The sequence below is a fragment of the Musa acuminata genome, chromosome BXJ1-6 (genome assembly GCF_036884655.1).
Source record: "Musa acuminata AAA Group cultivar baxijiao chromosome BXJ1-6, Cavendish_Baxijiao_AAA, whole genome shotgun sequence".
Classification (NCBI taxonomy): Eukaryota; Viridiplantae; Streptophyta; class Magnoliopsida; order Zingiberales; family Musaceae; genus Musa; species Musa acuminata.
Genome location: NC_088332.1, coordinates 43,202,497 through 43,221,336, shown reverse-complemented (window position 1 = coordinate 43,221,336; position 18,840 = coordinate 43,202,497). Strand labels below are relative to the sequence as shown.

At 41.7% G+C, this 18,840-nt stretch overlaps 3 protein-coding genes across 4 annotated transcripts; 2 read left to right on the top strand and 1 right to left on the bottom strand.

Moving 5' to 3' along the window:
• Positions 1-222: 222 nt before the first annotated feature.
• Positions 223-1,906, top strand: LOC135677153 (receptor-like protein 51). The gene has a single exon (XM_065189115.1). The coding sequence runs from the start codon at positions 250-252 to the stop codon at positions 1,531-1,533; it is 1,284 nt and encodes a 427-aa protein (XP_065045187.1). The 5' UTR covers positions 223-249; the 3' UTR covers positions 1,534-1,906.
• A 1,396-nt stretch (positions 1,907-3,302) lies between these two features.
• LOC135677151 (cellulose synthase A catalytic subunit 4 [UDP-forming]-like) lies at positions 3,303-10,922 on the bottom strand. 2 transcript variants are annotated; one of them, XM_065189112.1, is made up of 13 exons: positions 10,477-10,922; positions 10,164-10,243; positions 9,957-10,008; positions 9,646-9,781; positions 9,087-9,353; positions 7,697-8,042; positions 7,395-7,532; positions 6,588-6,713; positions 6,287-6,499; positions 5,954-6,203; positions 5,673-5,872; positions 4,369-4,722; positions 3,303-4,116 (listed from the first exon to the last, which is right to left on the bottom strand). In XM_065189112.1, exons 1-13 carry the CDS (start codon positions 10,670-10,672, stop codon positions 3,532-3,534), a joined length of 2,943 nt encoding a protein of 980 aa, XP_065045184.1. In that variant the 5' UTR covers positions 10,673-10,922; the 3' UTR covers positions 3,303-3,531. The 2 variants fall into 2 exon arrangements, with proteins under 2 accessions (XP_065045184.1, XP_065045185.1); XM_065189113.1 differs by lacking the exon at positions 10,164-10,243 and having other exon boundaries at positions 10,418-10,922.
• Positions 10,923-11,066: 144 nt separating this feature from the next.
• Positions 11,067-16,432, top strand: LOC135677152 (chaperone protein dnaJ C76, chloroplastic-like). The gene is made up of 9 exons (XM_065189114.1): positions 11,067-11,405; positions 11,897-12,025; positions 12,121-12,250; positions 12,459-12,579; positions 13,548-13,629; positions 14,003-14,056; positions 14,547-14,585; positions 15,247-15,343; positions 16,071-16,432. Exons 1-9 carry the CDS (start codon positions 11,169-11,171, stop codon positions 16,202-16,204), a joined length of 1,023 nt encoding a protein of 340 aa, XP_065045186.1. The 5' UTR covers positions 11,067-11,168; the 3' UTR covers positions 16,205-16,432.
• Positions 16,433-18,840: the final 2,408 nt, after the last annotated feature.

Here is an 18,840-nt window from a genome sequence, read left to right as displayed (position 1 = left end):
ACCCGGTTAGGCGCATCCGATTTAGTTGTTAGTATTTGTAAAGAGTGTCCGGACGGATCGGAGCCCGTGGTGAAGGAAACCTGAACCCGACCCGCTGACCCTCGGTTTCGATCAAGAAATCACTTGGCCCTTCATCAGACGGCCACGATGCATCAATCGCAATTCACGATGAATACAAACGTCTCTCATCTCGCTCGCTGCACTCACTACACTCTCACTGTCTCTCTCTCTCTCTCGCTCCGAGCTCAAATGGATCATCGCCTGGCGGCCCTTTCGATGGTTCTCACCCTGCTCTCGTCCTACACTTGGACCGGCGGCGGCGCCATACCCCGGTCCCTGTCGCCGACCGCCTCCCTGGTCGACTCGCACGGCTCCACCCTCGACCCCCGCCAGCTCACAGCGCTCCAGGCCATGGGGTTCTCCTCCGCCGGCGACCCTTGCGCCGTCCCCTCTCCCCGCGACAACGCCACCGCCTGCGACGACGACGCTCCCTTCCGCCACCTCGTCTCCCTCCGCCTCGCTAACTGCTCCCCGGACCTCGACCTCCCCACCACTGCCCTCCGGGCCCTGTCTACCCTTCGCTCCCTCGCTTTCTTCCGCTGCCCCATCGCCGCCCCGAGGCGCCTCCCGGGCCCCTTCGTTGCCTCTCTCCGCTCTTTCTCCTGCACCGCCTCCCTCCGTCGCCTTACCGGCGTGTGGCTCTCCCGCATCCAGAACCTCACCGACCTCTCCGTCATCGGCGTCCCAGTCGTCGCCAGCGGCCCCGCCGTGGTCCTCTCCCAGATGCGTCACCTCCGCTCCGCCACCATCTCTGCTGCCAACCTCTCCGGCCTCGTCCCCCACCACTGGCACGCCTTCAACCTCGTCCACCTCAACCTCTCCTCCAACCGCCTCAAGGGCCCAGTCCCGAGCTCCATCTCCGTTCTCGGCTTCCTCCAGACCCTCGATCTCAGCTCCAACGCGCTCACAGGAGCCCTCCCCGACTCCATCGGCGACCTCGCTGCTCTAAAAAACGCATCTTTCGCGCACAACTCGATCTCCGGGCCCATTCCCGACTCCATGTCTCAGCTCTCGGCGCTCTTCCACCTCGATCTTAGCTCGAATCAGTTCAACGGAAGCATCCCAAAGTTCCTATCTGGGATGAAGGGATTGAAGTTCCTAAATCTGGAGAACAACAACTTCCAAGGAGTGCTCCCCTTCAACGCGTCCTTCCTGAAGAGACTCGAGGTCTTCAAGGTGGGCGGCAACAGCAACCTCTGCTACAACCACACTGTGCTCTCTTCCAAGCTCAAGCTGGGGATCGCTCCCTGCGACAAGTACGGTCTACCAGCGTCGCCGCCCCCGGACCGCTCCACTCGGGCGGACTCGTCGGACTACTCCGACGACGGCAGCGACGACGGGAGCGGGGATAGAGGGAGCGGCGGCGGGGACCACCACGGGCCGAGCAAGCTGGTGCTCGGAGTGGCCATCGGGCTGTCCTGCTTTGTCTTCCTGGTCATCTTCCTGGTTTGCCTCTCCAAGCTGTGCGGCTGAAGCAGAAGTTCGATCTCAGCAGCAAAAAATTCCACCTTTATCTATCTACTACTCAGCATTATTCTCCTCAGAGGTTCGATCAGCTGGAGCACACGTTGACATAGCGACCCACAACCAACCATCTCTCTCTCTCTCTCCCCCAGACATCTCCTTCCTGTTTGCAGATAAAACCGATGCTGGTTACTCTTGGAATGTTGGTTGAGCAATGCTGTTTTGAGTCGACGAGAGGGATAGAGCTTTAATCACAGTGTCTTCTTCTCCCACCTGTCCTTTTTATTAGCTCTATAGGCGCTGTAGACATCGTGCTGTCCTTTTATAGCGTTCATTACTCGTCACTCTACTTTTATCTTATCAATGAAGTTTCCGTCTCTAGCGCAGTGGTCGCTGCTTTGAGTTCCCACATGATGCTGTACTCATTTATTGGCTCTGCCTTCCGCACTAAGCTGCCACTGATACATGAACATCCAAGAATGATGAAGATGATGATGTCGTCTTCGTCTTCGTCTTCGTCTTGTGGGCGAGCACCAGACTATCTGCAGACACAGCAGATTCAGATTCACGGAATCTTGTATCAGATCAATCGAGTTGTACAACGCTACAATCTTTGTCACCCTGCGCAATCGTTTAGCCGAGCTAACAATAATACCTTTGAGGCGGTCGATGCTTGGCCGGTTCATCACCTCCTTGGCTACAAGGGCTTGTGGTTCACGAGAAAGCGCAGGAAGAAGAGGGGATCTGACGTTTATTTCTTTTGGGGAACGGACACATCGGCCAGCGGTAAAGTCGATCGCTTTCGGGTGGCACCTGCGTTGATTCTTGCATTAGTTTTTCTGATCTGAGATACTGACAGAGGACTCATGGAAGGCGAAGTTGGAAGAAAGGCGAGAGTTGTTGGTGGGTGGAGAAGGAGCGAACCCGACTGCTGCTCGTAAGGTGACTGCAGTCCGAGGGGATGAGGTGACTGCGAGATCCAGAGGGACATGGTGAGGCTGCTTCAACCATACTGCGCATCGAAAGCAGCCTTCTTCACGTGATGGATAGGATGGGCCGTGGGCAGAGTCGCCCCCGCGCGCAGTCGTGCAGATCGACCCTTTGCCTTGTGACTGACTCGTGCAGCTGACTCCACCTCTCCTGCCTTCCATGGAATTTTGATCTGGTGCGGTGCTGCTTAGGTTGTTCGAATCATCAATGTATAAAAGTTTTCCAGGTTGCATCGTCCTGTCTTCGAAATAGGGTTTTCTGAGGGGATGATTAATTATCCCCATGCAAAGGTTACTCGAGGGATTAATTATATAATATTCTTATAATTAATTATTTTAATATTTTAATTCTTGTAAAATATTTACTTTCGTTTTATTTACGTCATTGTTTTTGCTGATGAAAATATCACATGTGCTCAGTGATCAATTAAAATGAGACAGTACATTCTCGGTGATAAATTATATGATATTTTCGTCAACATAAATATTTTACTTTCATAAATATAAGAATCCTAATATAATTTATGAAAACATAAAGATCAAAATACTAATGATAACTAATTATAGAGATAATATATAATTAGCCCAGAGCTCTTATTACTGCAGTTTTGACGAGAAACCAATAAAAGCATGTTTTAACTCCAAGCATTCTCTTAACCATACAAAAACCTAATGATAAATAGATAGGCTACTTATCATCATCCTATTTGTAATTTTCAAGATTTTGTCAGCAAAAGATTTTCAAATATAAAATCTTTCTTGACCAACAAAATTTATCAAAATTTCACAGAAGTAAAATTATTGTTAATCAGGGATTTCGAATATACACATTCATGGTAGACATATTTTGGGAAACAAGCTCACATTTTAACACAATAGAGTCCACCTCCTGTTTCAGTGATACATTACAGAGCTTATTTTAGTACTCATTATTGATACTATTCAAAAAGAAAGACAAATTTTAAGGTTGCATGCATCCTTGATCATCGTTATAGATCCATCCTTTCTGGAAAGAAGCTTAGCAGTTGATGGAAGCACAATTCTCAGACTTAGCAGCAGCCGAGTTGCTTATGAATGGATCAATCTTCACCCACAAAAGCGAGAAAACTGAAGCCAATAGCACTGACCACAGCACCACAATGGTCGGTGTTCGGTTCTGCCTCCCCATGAGACCTTTCAGGAATGGATACAGATGGAGGATCACCCACAGTGCAAAGAATACTTTCCCAAAAAGTGGGCCCCAGGATTCATAACCGCTGTTCAGTGCGTCAGAAAATCCAGCAACCACACCGACAAAGTTGACGACTAGAATGGTTGTTGGAGGTATCAATACAGTTGTCCACTTGAACACATAGAGCTCACCAAAGTCGGTATCATCAGTAGCCTTGGCAGTTACAGTGAAGTTGGTGTCGATGCCTGCCAGCATCTTTAGAAATCCTTGGAAAACAGCAAAGAGATGCGCAGAGACGCCTCCAATCACCCAGAACTGCTCATTACGCCACCAGTCCTCGATACCCACACCACTCCAACGCAGCTCAAGAACACTCGTCAAGATGATGGATATGAATAGACCAAGAAACCAGACACTTGCAATGTTGGAAAGCTGAAATGAGCAAAAGGGAAAAGATACAATGTTATTATCAACTTTAAACTAAGTGAACCAGGTCACTTCCTAATATATTTAGGCTTTTTTTTTACTGATTAACTATAAAATGGACCAAAGAGAACGATATAAATTCCTACAACTACTGGACGACAACAAAATCATAAATAAATAAGACAGTCACTACCAAGGTTAAAAAAGATAGTTCCAATAAAAAACCTTTAAGTAGGCTATGAAAGAATGGTGCATTACCGTAGGAATGATAAACTTCCCAGTAAGAAGACAAATGGCTGGTAACGAGCAGTAAGCAATAAGTGGAAGTGATGTAAATGGATAGACAATGGTGTTTATATAAGCCAATCTTTGAAGCCATTTAAGACGGCCACCTCCGTATCCATACCAAAGCGGGCAATGTCGGCTAAGGAAGATCTCAACAGAGCCAAGAGCCCAACGAAGAACCTGATGCAAACGATCAGAGAGGTTGATTGGAGCAGATCCTTTGAAAGCAGGCCTTGAAGGCATGCAGTAAATTGACCTCCAGCCACGGCAGTGCATTTTGAAACCTGTTAAAATATCTTCCGTGACAGATCCATATATCCAGCCAATCTGCTTAAAGTCAGGGAAAGAAGAATCGCATGGTAAATTAAAAGCAATTATAACTCAATGCTAAGGAACAAGCTATGTTACAATACCCAAATACCGAGAGTGATAAACCAGGTTGGTGGTATGATAATTTCGTACTAAGTAATTGGGTTACTCGTGTGTGCATATGCACAATACAAGTATATAAAAGCAGTCCGCATATGGAAGTTTAATATAATTGAAGTTCGCTTGAGTCAACTAAATAAGTTTGATGTGAACCACAATATTTTTATTAGTAACTCCGTTGCCTCCATGACAAACAAATCTCACGATCAAGCTTGACAAATTCTGACTAATAAGAAACAATGCTTTTTGTGAATCTGATGTGTTTAGATCCATTTATGGAAATTTACAGGTGAGCCATATGAATAGAGTTTGGGCAACTAAGCAAAATTTATAATAAAGCTGCTGAGACTCTTATGATGCAGTGGTGCAATGCTTTTCTGATAGAGATATTTTCTTTTTATCATACATTATATTTCAACAGTGTGTGACAACAATTACCTAAACTGTGTTGGATTGACTGATCCAGGTCACGACTACAAGAAGATTGTTGATAAACCAAATCATGCCAGGCAGGGAAAAGTTAAACCTCACTGCTTACAAAATTCATTTGAACACAAACCTAACCTAACTCTCTAATGGATCAATGATTCCCGATACGGACTATGCAGAGATAACACATTGCTTTGAACAGGACTTGTTTACATGTTTTACTCACCTGGAAGCCCCTAAAGAAAACATTAAACTATGAAGCCCACAATGAACCTCAAGACAATATCATGAGAACCTATTTTCTATCTGTTCAATTTTTATTTAGTAAATGAATAAAAAAATTTAGGAAGTACAACAACCTCTGCAACATGATACATTTGTTGCAGGCAAGAGAAAGAAGAATGAAAACAAATGCTCACCTCCTTTCCCCAGTGTGTTTTCTCCTCATATCCACAGCTAATGACATGAATTGCTTCATTGATCAAAGTTGATGGATTTGCAGATTCAGGCACTCCTCCATACTCCATTAAAGTCGACTCGATAAAAACTGAAGACTGCCCAAAGGTCTTCTCGAAACTCGTTTGGGAGATCAATTGGGACCTTTCATATTCATCATAATCTGCATGCACGAAGTAGCCATAGAACATACAATTTTAAAAAAAATCTAACTTTCAACACAACCACAATACAATATACTTACTGTTGATTTCTTTTAGATTAAATATGGCAGAATCGAGGTCTTCACGCCTGGCATCTCGATAAACATCATTTTGGTCATCAGGAGCTTTTTTAGAACGGCGGCAACAGCAGCAGAACGAAGAACAAAATGAGGACCTCGGCAAGACTGGCAAAGATGGTGGTCCATACCCATACATCGCTTGCCTATTGAAAACACACCCAGTTCCCACATATACTGGTCCTTGGATGCCGTCAAGCCCTTTCATGTTTACCTATATAAAAGAAAAAGCATCATTAAAGTCTAAAGTCACCAGCAATCATTAGTAGTAGGGTTCTTCTATCATTTGAATCTTACATCAAAGAAGACAATATTCCTATTTGCATATCGATCACTCCGATCTATACCATCAAATCTCTGAGGGAATTGAACATAACAGACATCTCTACAAACTTCTGGGTCCATCATGAAACACATTGCTTCACGGACTGCTTTGCTGTTATTAACATAGTGATCACAATCAAGGTTAAGAATGAAGGGGGCATTTGTAAGAATTGCAGAGACCCGAACCTGTAAGATTTATATATTTGTGAATAATGATGAGGATGACATCAGTGTATAAACTAATTATTAATAAGAAATTGACAGAGTAGTCTACCAGAGCATTCATGGCCCCAGCTTTTTTATGATGCTGGTATCCAGGTCTCTTCTCTCTTGAAACATAAACTAACCGAGGAAGTTCATTTCCTTCTATGTCATGGGCACCACTATGTCCGAGGAAAACCTGCCAAAAGTTTGTAAAAAGATCAACGATCAAATACTTGAGCAAGCACTAAAACTTTTCATAATAATTAATATCATAGTTCAAGATAATTATAACATAGCGAACTACAAGCGAATGAACAAATGATATCTACTAACACGCCAAGAGAGAAGAATTTGTACAAAGAAGACAAATGCACAAATATATATCCTTAATTGATATCCCAAGCATCTGGTACTCGATACTTCTGATAACATAAGAAGACAGTGGACAATTAAGTATGAAACACAATCAGAACCTATTGGCCGGATGGCTCCATGTTCAGAATTAAACCAGTTGAAAGTTGAAACACCATCAGAACCTATTGATTGGATGGGCTCCATGTTCAGAATTAAACCAGTTGCCTTGGTAAAATGCTCCTATGATATTTCATATGCCAAAACAGGTAGCAATTGATAGACAGAGATGTGGTATGTTGATTTAACAAACATTGATGAACATATGATGTATCTGGCCAATGCAACAAAGAAAGAGAGAAGGCAAAAAGAACAGTCTGCACGCAATCAGCAAGGATATCTAATTTTGCCATGAACCTTTGAGGAAAATTACAAACACATATATAGGTGTCAATAAGATATTAAATGCAATCACCCATTTTAGAACTCCAATATTAAGTAATTTCAGCCAAAGAATGCGACGAACCTGAATCATGCCAGGGTGGTCTCGTGGATTATTTCCTGGCCATTGTGTTCCATCTTGCATGATCCAGCCCTCTTCAGGTGTTTTCTGAGCCTTGGCAACCAAAGCATTTATTCTCACCTTGTATTCTTCATAGTCTCTCTGTGAAGAATAGAATCATTAGTTCATTGTTGCATTCCTCTAATTTGAGTATTATTATTGATCTACCTTAACCCTTTAACAAGAACATATATCAATGATAACAACTTGTGAAAAATGGTTTCAGAAGTTCCAAGAAATCTCTTGGCTCTCCAGAGAATACTTACTTTCATTGCTCTCCGCTCCTTGACAAAAGATGGCTGTATTTTATCTTTCAAATAATCAATCTTCTGAGAAAAATAGAACTCAGGTGCCCGTGGTTCGATTGAATATTTCTTACAGAATGGAACCCATTTTCTAGCAAACTCCGCAGTTTCAACAAGAGATTCAAAAGTAAGCATTGAGGATCCATCATCAGATACGTAGCAAGAAACTTTCTCAACAGGGTAGTCCACAGAAAGAATTGAAAGCACGGTGTTGCCAGTAATCAATGGTGGTTCTTTTAGTGGATCAACAGTACTGACAAAAAAGTCTACAGGAGCCAGATGTGACTCTTCTCCTTCCTTTTCATATCTGGAAATTAGATATTAAAGTCAACTTTTCTAGTGATTATATAATAACAAGCCTGTTCTCATCTTTTGTTATTTAGATCTGCTATTCGATATAAGAAACATACCTATCTAAAATTTCACTAACAAGTTTACATGGATAGATAGTTTTAAAACATATAGAGAAAATGCCATCAAATCAAAAAGAAATAAAGGTAGAGTTCTGCAAACAATGACAATGGAAGATCATCCTTGGAAAGTCTGTGTCAAAGATCATCCTCACATTTTTGTTGCTGTGATATTTTTATTAAAGATTTTTGGCGATTGTTGCTCCTATTCTAGGTTTCACTTCTCACATGATCTTAGAAAGGTTATCCAGCTAGAGCATCATAACATTATTCACCAAAATGTTTCACTTAAGCTCCTCATTTAAAATGTACGCATCTGTTCCTGAATACAAAATCCTGAAGGCTTCATTCATATTGAACCAAAACTAAAAAGGGAATGATACGACGAGCATAATCATTAACATATTCGGATGGATAACCAATTAAAAAAAGAAATATCTGTCAGGCTGATTGTAAGTGGTGACTTTGTTTATATTCCTAAGTTAGAAATGTGGTAACTTCATCAGTATTTAGAGTACAAGAATTAACAAATACTCATAGAACACTGATATCTTTAATGCAATATAGCCAATACAACCTGCAGTCTGCAGATTGACTATGAACATACACAATCATGGAAGCAAATGCAAATATATTTTCCTATAGATTTCTCATTTAATGCAGTATTTACACTTCATCTTAGATTTTTTCATTACCTCCCACTCAACCAAAACACCATTTTATACCACCGAAACTATTTCCAAAATTTAACATCAAAGTCTAAATGGATGTCGTTTTGAACGACGTAATTAAGTTAACAGGATATTCTACCTTAAAAAAAAATCTAATACATGTTTTGAAGTTTTATGAGATAACTATAGTAAAATCTTTCTTGACTGCTCCATACAATCTCTTCTGCATAGTGTCGTTCAACATGTTTGAACCATTAGATAGATGTATACCTTGCAGATAGCCTGTCAATATATGTCTGTCTATTGATAGGTGACCATTTGGGAAATTGATCCAATACCCAAGAGACTGCAAACCAAATCTCGCATATGACCGACGTTAGCCATAGACCATAAGCACTATCAACAGGATTGGTTACTCTGTAATTGAAGAAAAGCCCAAGAACTATCAATCTCATTATGATCACAGCTCTATATGGAGTCAACTTATTAGGTGATAGCGGAATGATCCTTGAAAGTGGCTGTCCAGCTTCTGGAGACCTGCACATGGTCAAATCAGATGGAGCAAATGAGCAATATTCTTATCCTGAAAAAGGAAGCAAAGAACACAGCCTTATCAAATCATGACGTGGAAAAAAATTTCAAGCCCCAACCAGTTGCCCGAAACATTTATTACATTAGATGACCAGATGCAGTATGACCATGCAATCTCATGTGTCTTTGCTCGTCCTTAAGAACTTTACTAAACAGAAAGCAAGTCACCCAGTACCGATAAGAAATATTCTAGTTTGTTCAGAAAATAATATTTTTATTTATGGAAATATGTCATTACTCTTGGTCTTCCATCTGCTGTTCTACTGGAATTTGAGCTTTGTCGGCCTTCTTTGAAGTTTTTTTCTTACTCTTTTTCTCCATCCAACTGTCCACTCTGTTTTTCCATAATGGGTTCCCAGATTCACCATTTACCTCTGGAGAAAGAGTAAAACCAACAAAGAACCAGTGAGAATGAGTGAGCCTGAAGAACCGACGCGATACGATATGCAAAGCTGATCTAATCGACAATTGCACGAACTTAGAAAAAACAATATATGAAGTATCCAACCAATATGACAGCGCAAAAGAAACAATCAAATAGGTACCTACCACTTTCAACCATGGAGAGACTACTCGAGTTTCTAACATGACCTCCATTTTCCTGTGAAAATTAGATGAAACAGGAACCTCTTGTAAACTATTTACCGGATTGAAGTTGATTGTCGCAGTATCGTAGTAGTCTTAAGCTTCAGCAAAATAAAATAACAAGGAACAAAAGAGATCATCAAACAAAATACCAATAGGAGAAAGACATACCTGGTGATCATGGACATGGCCTGCGGTTCTCAATCTCACACCTGAAGCCTCGTGATTGCTGGTCTCCTCAGTCGCCTTTTCTGCAGAGTTTAACCCCATAAATCGCTTATTCACGATCAAATCTGTCGATCTTGTTCCTAAAAAACACTGGCATCTCTTTTCCTTTTCCTACCCTAACCGTGAAAACGGAGAATTAAACTACTAAAATAAAGAGGAGCAACCGATCAACCCTTCACCAAGCTAACTGGAGCAACATTCGACTTGTTCAGCACGAAATTGAAAGCAAACTCCGAGAAAGAAGGAAAGATCGAACCCGTCACGTTGCGAACGTAAGGCTCCCCACAGCGAAGGCAGCTCTCGCGCCCCTCCCTGATCTCATCCTCGACGCAGGCGGAGCAAAGAGGGTAGTTGCAACCCTGGCAAGCCACAAAGACCTCGTCCTTGTCCGCAGATGACAACCCCACGGGCTCGCCGCAGGTGCTGCAGAGAGGGACTCCGGACTCCATCATCTTCCCACCGCCTCCTACGCCGCCCAAGTGGTGGGTGAATCCTGGGGAGAGGGGCCATTTGTAGCGGCGTGGAGAGGCACACGGGTTGCGGCGTCGGCATCGGCAGGTAGAAGGAAAGAATGGAAGCAAAGATTGCTTTCGGGGTGCTGGGTGGTCGATCCATCATCGATCGCTCTTGAGCTCGTCGTCTTCGCTTCCTCTGAGATGGCATGGAGCGGGTTGCGGCGTTCCGAAGGGAGGAAGGTGGCCCGAGTCAATTACATTAGATCGGGTGGTCGGGACCGGGTCGGTTCTTGACTCGGCGGCTGACTCAACCCAAGCCACCGACGAGCGACGCTTCTGGGCCTCACGATGTCTTAAAGATCAAAAGGGGGGAAGCCGTAGAACCGAAAAATCGGACGTTTTTTTGAGAGGTGGAGGAAATTAAGGAGAACATGAAGTGAATGAGAACTCGTGCCGGCGAAGGGCTCGACAACCGGGTCCATTCGTCGGTAGAATGGCCCAGTTGCTCACGCCGGTGCGCGCCGGCTTGCTCCTCGACTTCCCCAATATGCCGTCCCCGACGCGGAGCCTAGCGGCCGTCGACCGTTCGAGAACACACCGCGACCACCGTCGGTGCAGCCGGCGGTGGCAGAACAGGGACTTCAGGATCGCCGCCGCAGCGACGGCGGCTGCCGAGGGTTTCTCCTCGCGGGATGATGTCGCCGATGATTACTACGCGGTTCTTGGGCTGGTAACCAATCCTTTCCTTCTATTCCAATACTTTTCTTTCAGGTTTTTGATCCGTTCGTTGAGATGGATTCGAGTGGGTGGAATATGATTTCTTGATTCCTTGCAGCAGTGTTATGCTTCTATATCGTCTCTCTTCTTCATGAATATGAAGATGGTAAGAAAGATGTACTAACCAAACCGTGCTAGTGATCCTTGAACAGTTTTGCCAGCTGAAATGCTGCATTACTATGCTAACCGAGGGTGCATCGCCTTGAAACTATAAGGGCTGATGTAGCATCCATATCGATCCTTCATCATCCACAAGAAACATGGGCTAATCTTACAAGTAGAACTCATATTTTCTGATTGGGAAGAATGAGGTTTATATATATCTGAAATGTGTACAACTTTGATGGTAGATTGTTTTACTGGATAAGTTATAACTAGAATAATATGTGAACTCATTCCTCTATGTGTTACATCTTGGTGCTGATATTATTATGTGAATACCAGTTGCCAGATGCCACTCCTCAGCAGATAAAGAAAGCTTATTACAATTGCATGAAAGCATGCCATCCAGACTTGAGTGGGAATGCTCCGGATGTTAACAACTTCTGCATGTTCGTCAATGAGGTCTATGCGGTGGGTTCTTCAACTGGAAACGGAAGTAATGGATGCTTCAAATACTCACTTCTCTGTAGCTATCATTTGGTAAACTAACAAGGATGGAAGAACAGGTGCTCGGTGATCCTGTGCAGCGAATGGTGTATGATGAAATTCATGGATACACGACAACTGCCATCAATCCTTTCTTGGATGATAGCGCTCCAAAGGATCATGCATTTGTTGATGAGTTTAGTTGCATAGGTATGCCATATTCCTTCCCTGGTTTGGTTTACAAGTAGAGTTTGTTCTTTATAGTATGTGTTATCGTCGGAATGACTTTTTCTCATAATTATGTGCTTGTTTCTTGTGCTTCTGATCATATAGACTAGTTTTGTCACTCCTAATAGATAAAGTGTTCTTGAATGGCACACTCATCTATGACTTCTTTTTCTTTCTCTTGCACAAACAGGGTGCAAAAACTGTGCTAATGTGGCCCCAGATGTGTTTCAGATTGAGGAAGAGTATGGGCGAGCAAGAGTTTGCTGCCAATCAGGGAATCCTGACTTAGTTCAGGAAGCAATTGATACTTGGTGAGATAGATATTGGGAACATATGGGAATATGTTATTTGTTTGACTGTTACTGATTTGGGCTCTATTGTCAATGCAAGTCTGAAGCATGAATTTGTATTGTTTATTTTTTTCTAATATCTTATGCTTTATATAATTATCTAGCCTTGATTCAATGAATGCAGTTTGCGAGGTTACTGAAGAGGCCATCAAAGGACTGCAAGTTTATATTTTAGCAATTTAAGGCCACGGTCATTTAAGTTTTCAGATTCACATGTATTATTTTTACTGTGCGAATAAATGTTCTTTTGTCATCTATGGGAATGATGATTGGCGCATTCATGTCATTGGAGTTATGAGATGATTCATCCAAGAAGGGTCTGAGATGATGATGAAACACGAATAATTGCTCTTAAACTATTATAGAAGGCAAACCAAGCTTAGGCATTTAGCATCACCTTCATTTGAAATTTTGAATAATTTGTCAATGCATGTGATTTACCAGGAAATGCTATTTTCCACTGAATAGATTAGGCATGTTTTTAGTAATTGAAGTTTCTGGCTTTCTGCAATTACACATTCTTATTTGAGAATACTTCACAAATCTTGCTGCATTTGGCAACTAATGATGTTGTCAAAGTTTGTTACAGTGTGTTTATCTACTAGGACTATTTTATCTACAAGTAGTAGAAAAGCATTCAATATATAAGTTTTTTTTTCTGTTTTCTCCTTTACCGTAAGCACTTTTTATAACTCTGTGCTATATCACAATTCTCGCATCGACAACTTCAAGTTGCTCCTGTTGTGTTTCAGGTTATCTAATTCATTTTTTGATAACTCCCATCTTCTGTGAGTTCATGCTTCATGATAAACTGAGATGCTATGGATTTGTTACTCTGTTTCTATTGTATGACATGTCCATTTTACAACTGAACTTTGCTTTTTGATTTTTGCCATATTATTGACTTCGACTATCAATATTTATTTCAGTCCAGTTGATTGCATTCACTGGACTTCTGCTGCACAGCTTTCCCTCCTTGAAGATGAAATGCGCAGAGTGGAGAGAGTGAATGTAAGATGAAACTTTTAAATTTCTTCTATCTCAGATAAATGATCAAATGATAGAAATATATCTTATTTTTCTCATAGCCTGTGGCATTTATCTTTCTACTCCATTGTCGGCCTTGAGTTCTCACTATGTATTTTCAGAATATTTACTTTGTATTGAACATACTGGATTGAGTCTTATTCACACAGCTCTATTATAAATAAGACTTGGCGGATGAAAATGAACTTATAAATATATGATGTCAAAATGCTATCATATACATATATGAACTAATAAACCATATCCATTTACTAACTTAGTTGATTGTATCAAAATGCTATGATCCAAACTCAGAGGTTTGACTTTATTGGTGACAAACTGGTTTCGATTTGAGCAGGTGGGGCTTATGCTTGCTGGAATGGGGAGCTCATCCACTGATGTGTTCAGAATGGTAATAAAGAATTGTGCTAATTTGTACTGCAACTTTTTACCATATGATTACTTATGTCAGTTGTTCTGTGTTTCTAATATGTAGTGTGTTACTATTGACAACACAAAAAGTACTGTCTCTCTTTTCCTGTAATGACAATCCTTATAACAATAGCAACAAGTTGTAGACCCCATCCATCTTGTGTTAGCTGTGTGGATAATTTCAGGCACAGGTCGCTTCCACCGTTAAATTTATAATGAGGGTAATCACTAGTCAAACTTGGTGTCTTTAAATTCCTTATTGTTTCTAATAAGTCTTCTTAGGTCCTTTTCTCTCTCCTGACACCATTAATCTAAATTGACTTGCCTTTCCTAACAAGGTCTTTTTTTTTTTTTAAGAAATACTACAATAGCATCAACTAAAAACAAAGTCTATATTGGAAATTGTTAATTGTTACCATATGTCTCTTGTTCTCATATATTCTGACATGCATTCGTTTTGTATGTTGCAGGCAAGTACACGATGGGATAAGCGCCAAGCAAAAGTGTTGGTAAGGTTCATCAGCTCTTTAAATAGTCTTTGTAGCCCATGGAATTTCAAGTTCCATGACTTGTATACCTATTCCTTTGTCTTTTGACGTTCTCAGAGTTCATTCTTGTTAATTGAATTCCTTCTTGGATACTTTGTGAATCTGGAGGCAGTAGAATTTGGATTATCTCATAGATGTAATTCCCTTAGATGGTATGCTCTTATAAAATTGTGTCTAGGGTGTGACTCCCTGGGTTTATTTTTAATTTAGGCTTGTCGATCCTCAAGAAAGAGCCAAGTCCTTTTGTCATCTTTGATTGTTTTCTATGGTTTTACTTCTTTTCGGAAAGTCCATATCTGCTGCTTTTCTTTGCACCCCTTCAACAAATGAGGTGTCAGTAGATGTTTCCTATGAATGCCTTCCTTTATAAAGAGATGTATTCAGAAAGTTTGAATTCAACATGACCTAGAATCACTTGGGTCGGTTGTGTCCGTGACTGATGCACATTTCTCTTTTCATGTGAATTGTTACTCTATATAGCTGAAAATTAAGCATTAACCATTGCATCTATGCCACTCACCTTTTGTCTTTTTGCTTCCAATCTTATAGTTTGTAATGAAAGTCTGCATAATAACTTTCCCATACTACTTGCATTGCATCAATTCTCTCTTCTGACTCTCAGGAAAAGGCTAAGATACGGGTAACAAAACAGAGAGAGAACGATAAGAGTGGGTCTTGGAGTAATATTTGGGGGGTGCCAAAGAATTACCCAAGTACAGGTATTGTTCAAAACTAATATAGTCAAATTTATCTTGCTTTGCTTGCCTGTTCTTTTGTTGCTTGTCAATCCACATGTTTATGTAGTACTAAACTTCATTTCCACTTGTTTTTTAATCTTTCAACATAAGCAACTCCATCAGCTGGGCTACCGATTCTTGCTTGTTAAGGCGACTAGCATTCTACGATCCAATACCATCTCAAACTCTCTGTATCATAACTATAGTTGACAGGTTTCATTGAGTAGAAACCAAGTACGTCAAAACACATCGAGGTTCCAATCCATATATGGTTTGATGCTCTTTGCTTCTAGAGTGTAGTTAGTTCTTTATTTTTAAGGGTGCAGGTCAGGTTTAATTTCCTGTTATTTATGACAAAACTGTTATCCAGAGGAGCTACTTTTCTTACTGACCGTAACTTTTTACGTTCACCAAACTAGAAGTTGTATTAACCCTTAGTATATATCCTTGCAGTTCATAATCTGGTAAACTTCTGCCATGGTAATGTCTGTTGATAAAATAAAATAATCAATAACTTAGCTGTGCTGCCATCGCAATTCGACAATCACAATGTTTCTCTGCTCATGCAAACTTGTTAATCACAAATAAATCTTCTTTTCTTCTAAATTTGTTCTCTTTTGTCGGTGTTGGTTTAATATTCATGTTAATTGTCATTCATAAAACTGCTTGCACTCTACGGTGGACTTATCAATCATGCACTTCCCTACAGAGGAAGCAGCAGTGAAGGAGAGAGCCAAGAGAGCTGCAGCGGCAGCCAGAAGGTGGAGAGAATATTCGAGAAGGGGAGCCGATCGACCTCCGACGTACAAACTTCCAGAGACAATTTCTAGCAAGGAATCCTGAAGAGAGAACATGTAGTTCCTTCTGCAATGTACAATCATGTATGTGTTAAGAGCCCTTCAAATCGATCATTTCTCTCACTTGTCCTTCAAATATATAAATCCTTCACCTGGTGGACAACATATCTTTCAAGACCACAAGCAGATGAGTGCCATCACATTCTCCAACATGTATCATGTTTACCATACTGATTCTATACAAAGAAATAATACAGAATGCATCTTCTTTTCATTTATTTTGTCCTTTGGATCTATTGAATGGTTAAAGGGAAAAATAATAAGAAAGATGGCTTGCCAGAGCTGAAATATTTGCTGCACTGTGTGTATGATGGAAGGGAAAAATTACTGTTCCCATTGATGATAAGTGCAACAGCTACCAGCTGATGGATGGCCGGTGATCACCCATTTCCTTACGTGTGACACTGATAAGGAATTGGTGGCCATCGATCTGCTACGTTGCCTGTCACAAAGTCGAGATCGGTTTGCATCGCCTCTACGCCTTCCTCGAGTCATCGTCAAAAAGCAGCAGAGAGGAAGATTCGAAAGCATGTTCTTTGCTTTACAGCTCCCGTCGATTCCATTGCCATTTGAGATGTTGGGTGATTCCTCTACGCGGAAGCTCGACCCTGCATAGCACTCACTATATCTGACAACAGTGGATGTATATGGTCGCACTTGCTGCTCAATACACTTGATTCTTAACCCTCCCTGTCGCATGCAACAAGAAAAAGAACACCCAAATAATTAGTCGAACTTCTCATGTCTAATCTCTGAAAATGCTGCATTGTTTGAGAGACGATCTCTCTCTCTCTCTCTCTCTCCTCGTTGCGCTGACAGGTGTGCAGGAGGAGAATGCTATGTGTGCGTCCATGGCGCGGAGAGAGAGAGAGAGAGTGTGTGTGTGTGTGTGTGTGTGTGTTGAAAGAAGTAGGTAGCGAAGGTGAATGAATGACTGGGCAAATCTCCTTTGGCAGTGGGCTCAGCTGCACCGGTACGTCCCATGGAAGCCGGCGCTGTTGCCACTGCCAAAGAAGAGAGTGCCCAGTGATGCACCCTTCGCACTTGGTCGCCCATCTCAAGCACACCCCGACGTCCATGATGTGCTTACGATCACTATTTATGGTCACTCCCACGGACAGAAACCTTTGGATAAATGCCGCATATTCCTTCGCTTACAATTAAAGCTGCTTCCGTGAAAATAATAAAGCAGATGCCCATTGTTTGGTGAACTAAAACTTTGTGCCATCTTTTGATGATCAGAACCTGCAAGATTATACGACCTATTACGTTTTGCTGTCCAATATATTCTGGCGTTCCGATGTGCTCATATGTATTCATGACTGGTATACATAGTGCATGGCGAAGAAAGAGCGTGCAAGGAGGTAACCTTTGCCGGTCAAGCTTCCGCCATGCACGATGCATCAGTGACCTTTCAAGGCAGAGAAGGTCGAAGGGCGCTAAGTCTTCCCTGTGACATGCACCTTTTGGTACCAAGAAGAGGGGGGGAGACACGACGAGGAAGAGCATATGGAGGAGATCCAGGGAATGATCCTCTCTCTACGTACATATCTGAGGCATAAAATCTGGTGGTCTCATCCATGGCTGTCGTGACAAGGAAAGAAAGGTGATTCCTTCGAGCAGCGATGCTTGTGTCGACATCACCATTTTCTTGCCTACAGATTGATAAGGGAGTAACAAAATATACGTAGAATGCGTATTACGTAGTTCCAATAACCCGTTCATCTGAATACATATCAAAGCGAAAAAGCTAAGGTTTTACGGATTCCATGGATTGATCAGAAGATGGGAAGAAACAGAAACCACATTTGGAGATGGCGAAGAAGAAGAACTGCTGCTCGTCCAAAGTGGTGGTGAGAGGATGAGGATACCATTGGAAAGGTAAAGGAGAGAAAAGAGAAAAAGACTAGATTGGGACGAAGAAAGCTCCTCGAGAATACTTCCATCTTCCCAGTTGGCATATCCCAATGGCATATCCACGCACGTCCGTATGTGTCGGGGTCTCTGCAAGACGCTATAAATGCGTCTCGCGGCGGAGCATGATGCCAAGGCATGGCAACGAGGAGTAGGAGGAGGAGCAGAGACGAACCTGTGAGGCTTAAGAATCGCAGGGCAGTTCTCCTGTGGCAGGAAAGCCAGGCATTGGGACCGCCGCGTGCTTCCGCTGTGCTTGCCAAAGGAGATTTGCCCTGCCATTCGCCTCCACACTCGAAGAAGGAGTAGAGGTGGTCACATTCATCCTGCCTGAAGACGCTACCAAAGTTTTGCTTCTGCTTCGTCTTTTGCTGCTCCTTTTTTTTTTTACCTCCTCCCGATAGTCGTTGCTTTTGTCGTTCCTAAGTCGTAGCCTTTCGTGGGGACCGGAATCGAATCGGATCCCAACAATTCGAGTCCTCAGTTCCGAATCGATTCTGTTATATATATATATATATATATATATATATATATATATATTCACTTAAGTAACAACGAATTTAAAATTTTATTTTAAAATTTTGATCAAAGTTCCATTTTGAAAAGTGAATGTATTTACATACACAAAATAACATAAAAATAAATATATAAATTATATATATATATATATATATATTAAAAATAACCAAAATACCTTTGAAAATACTA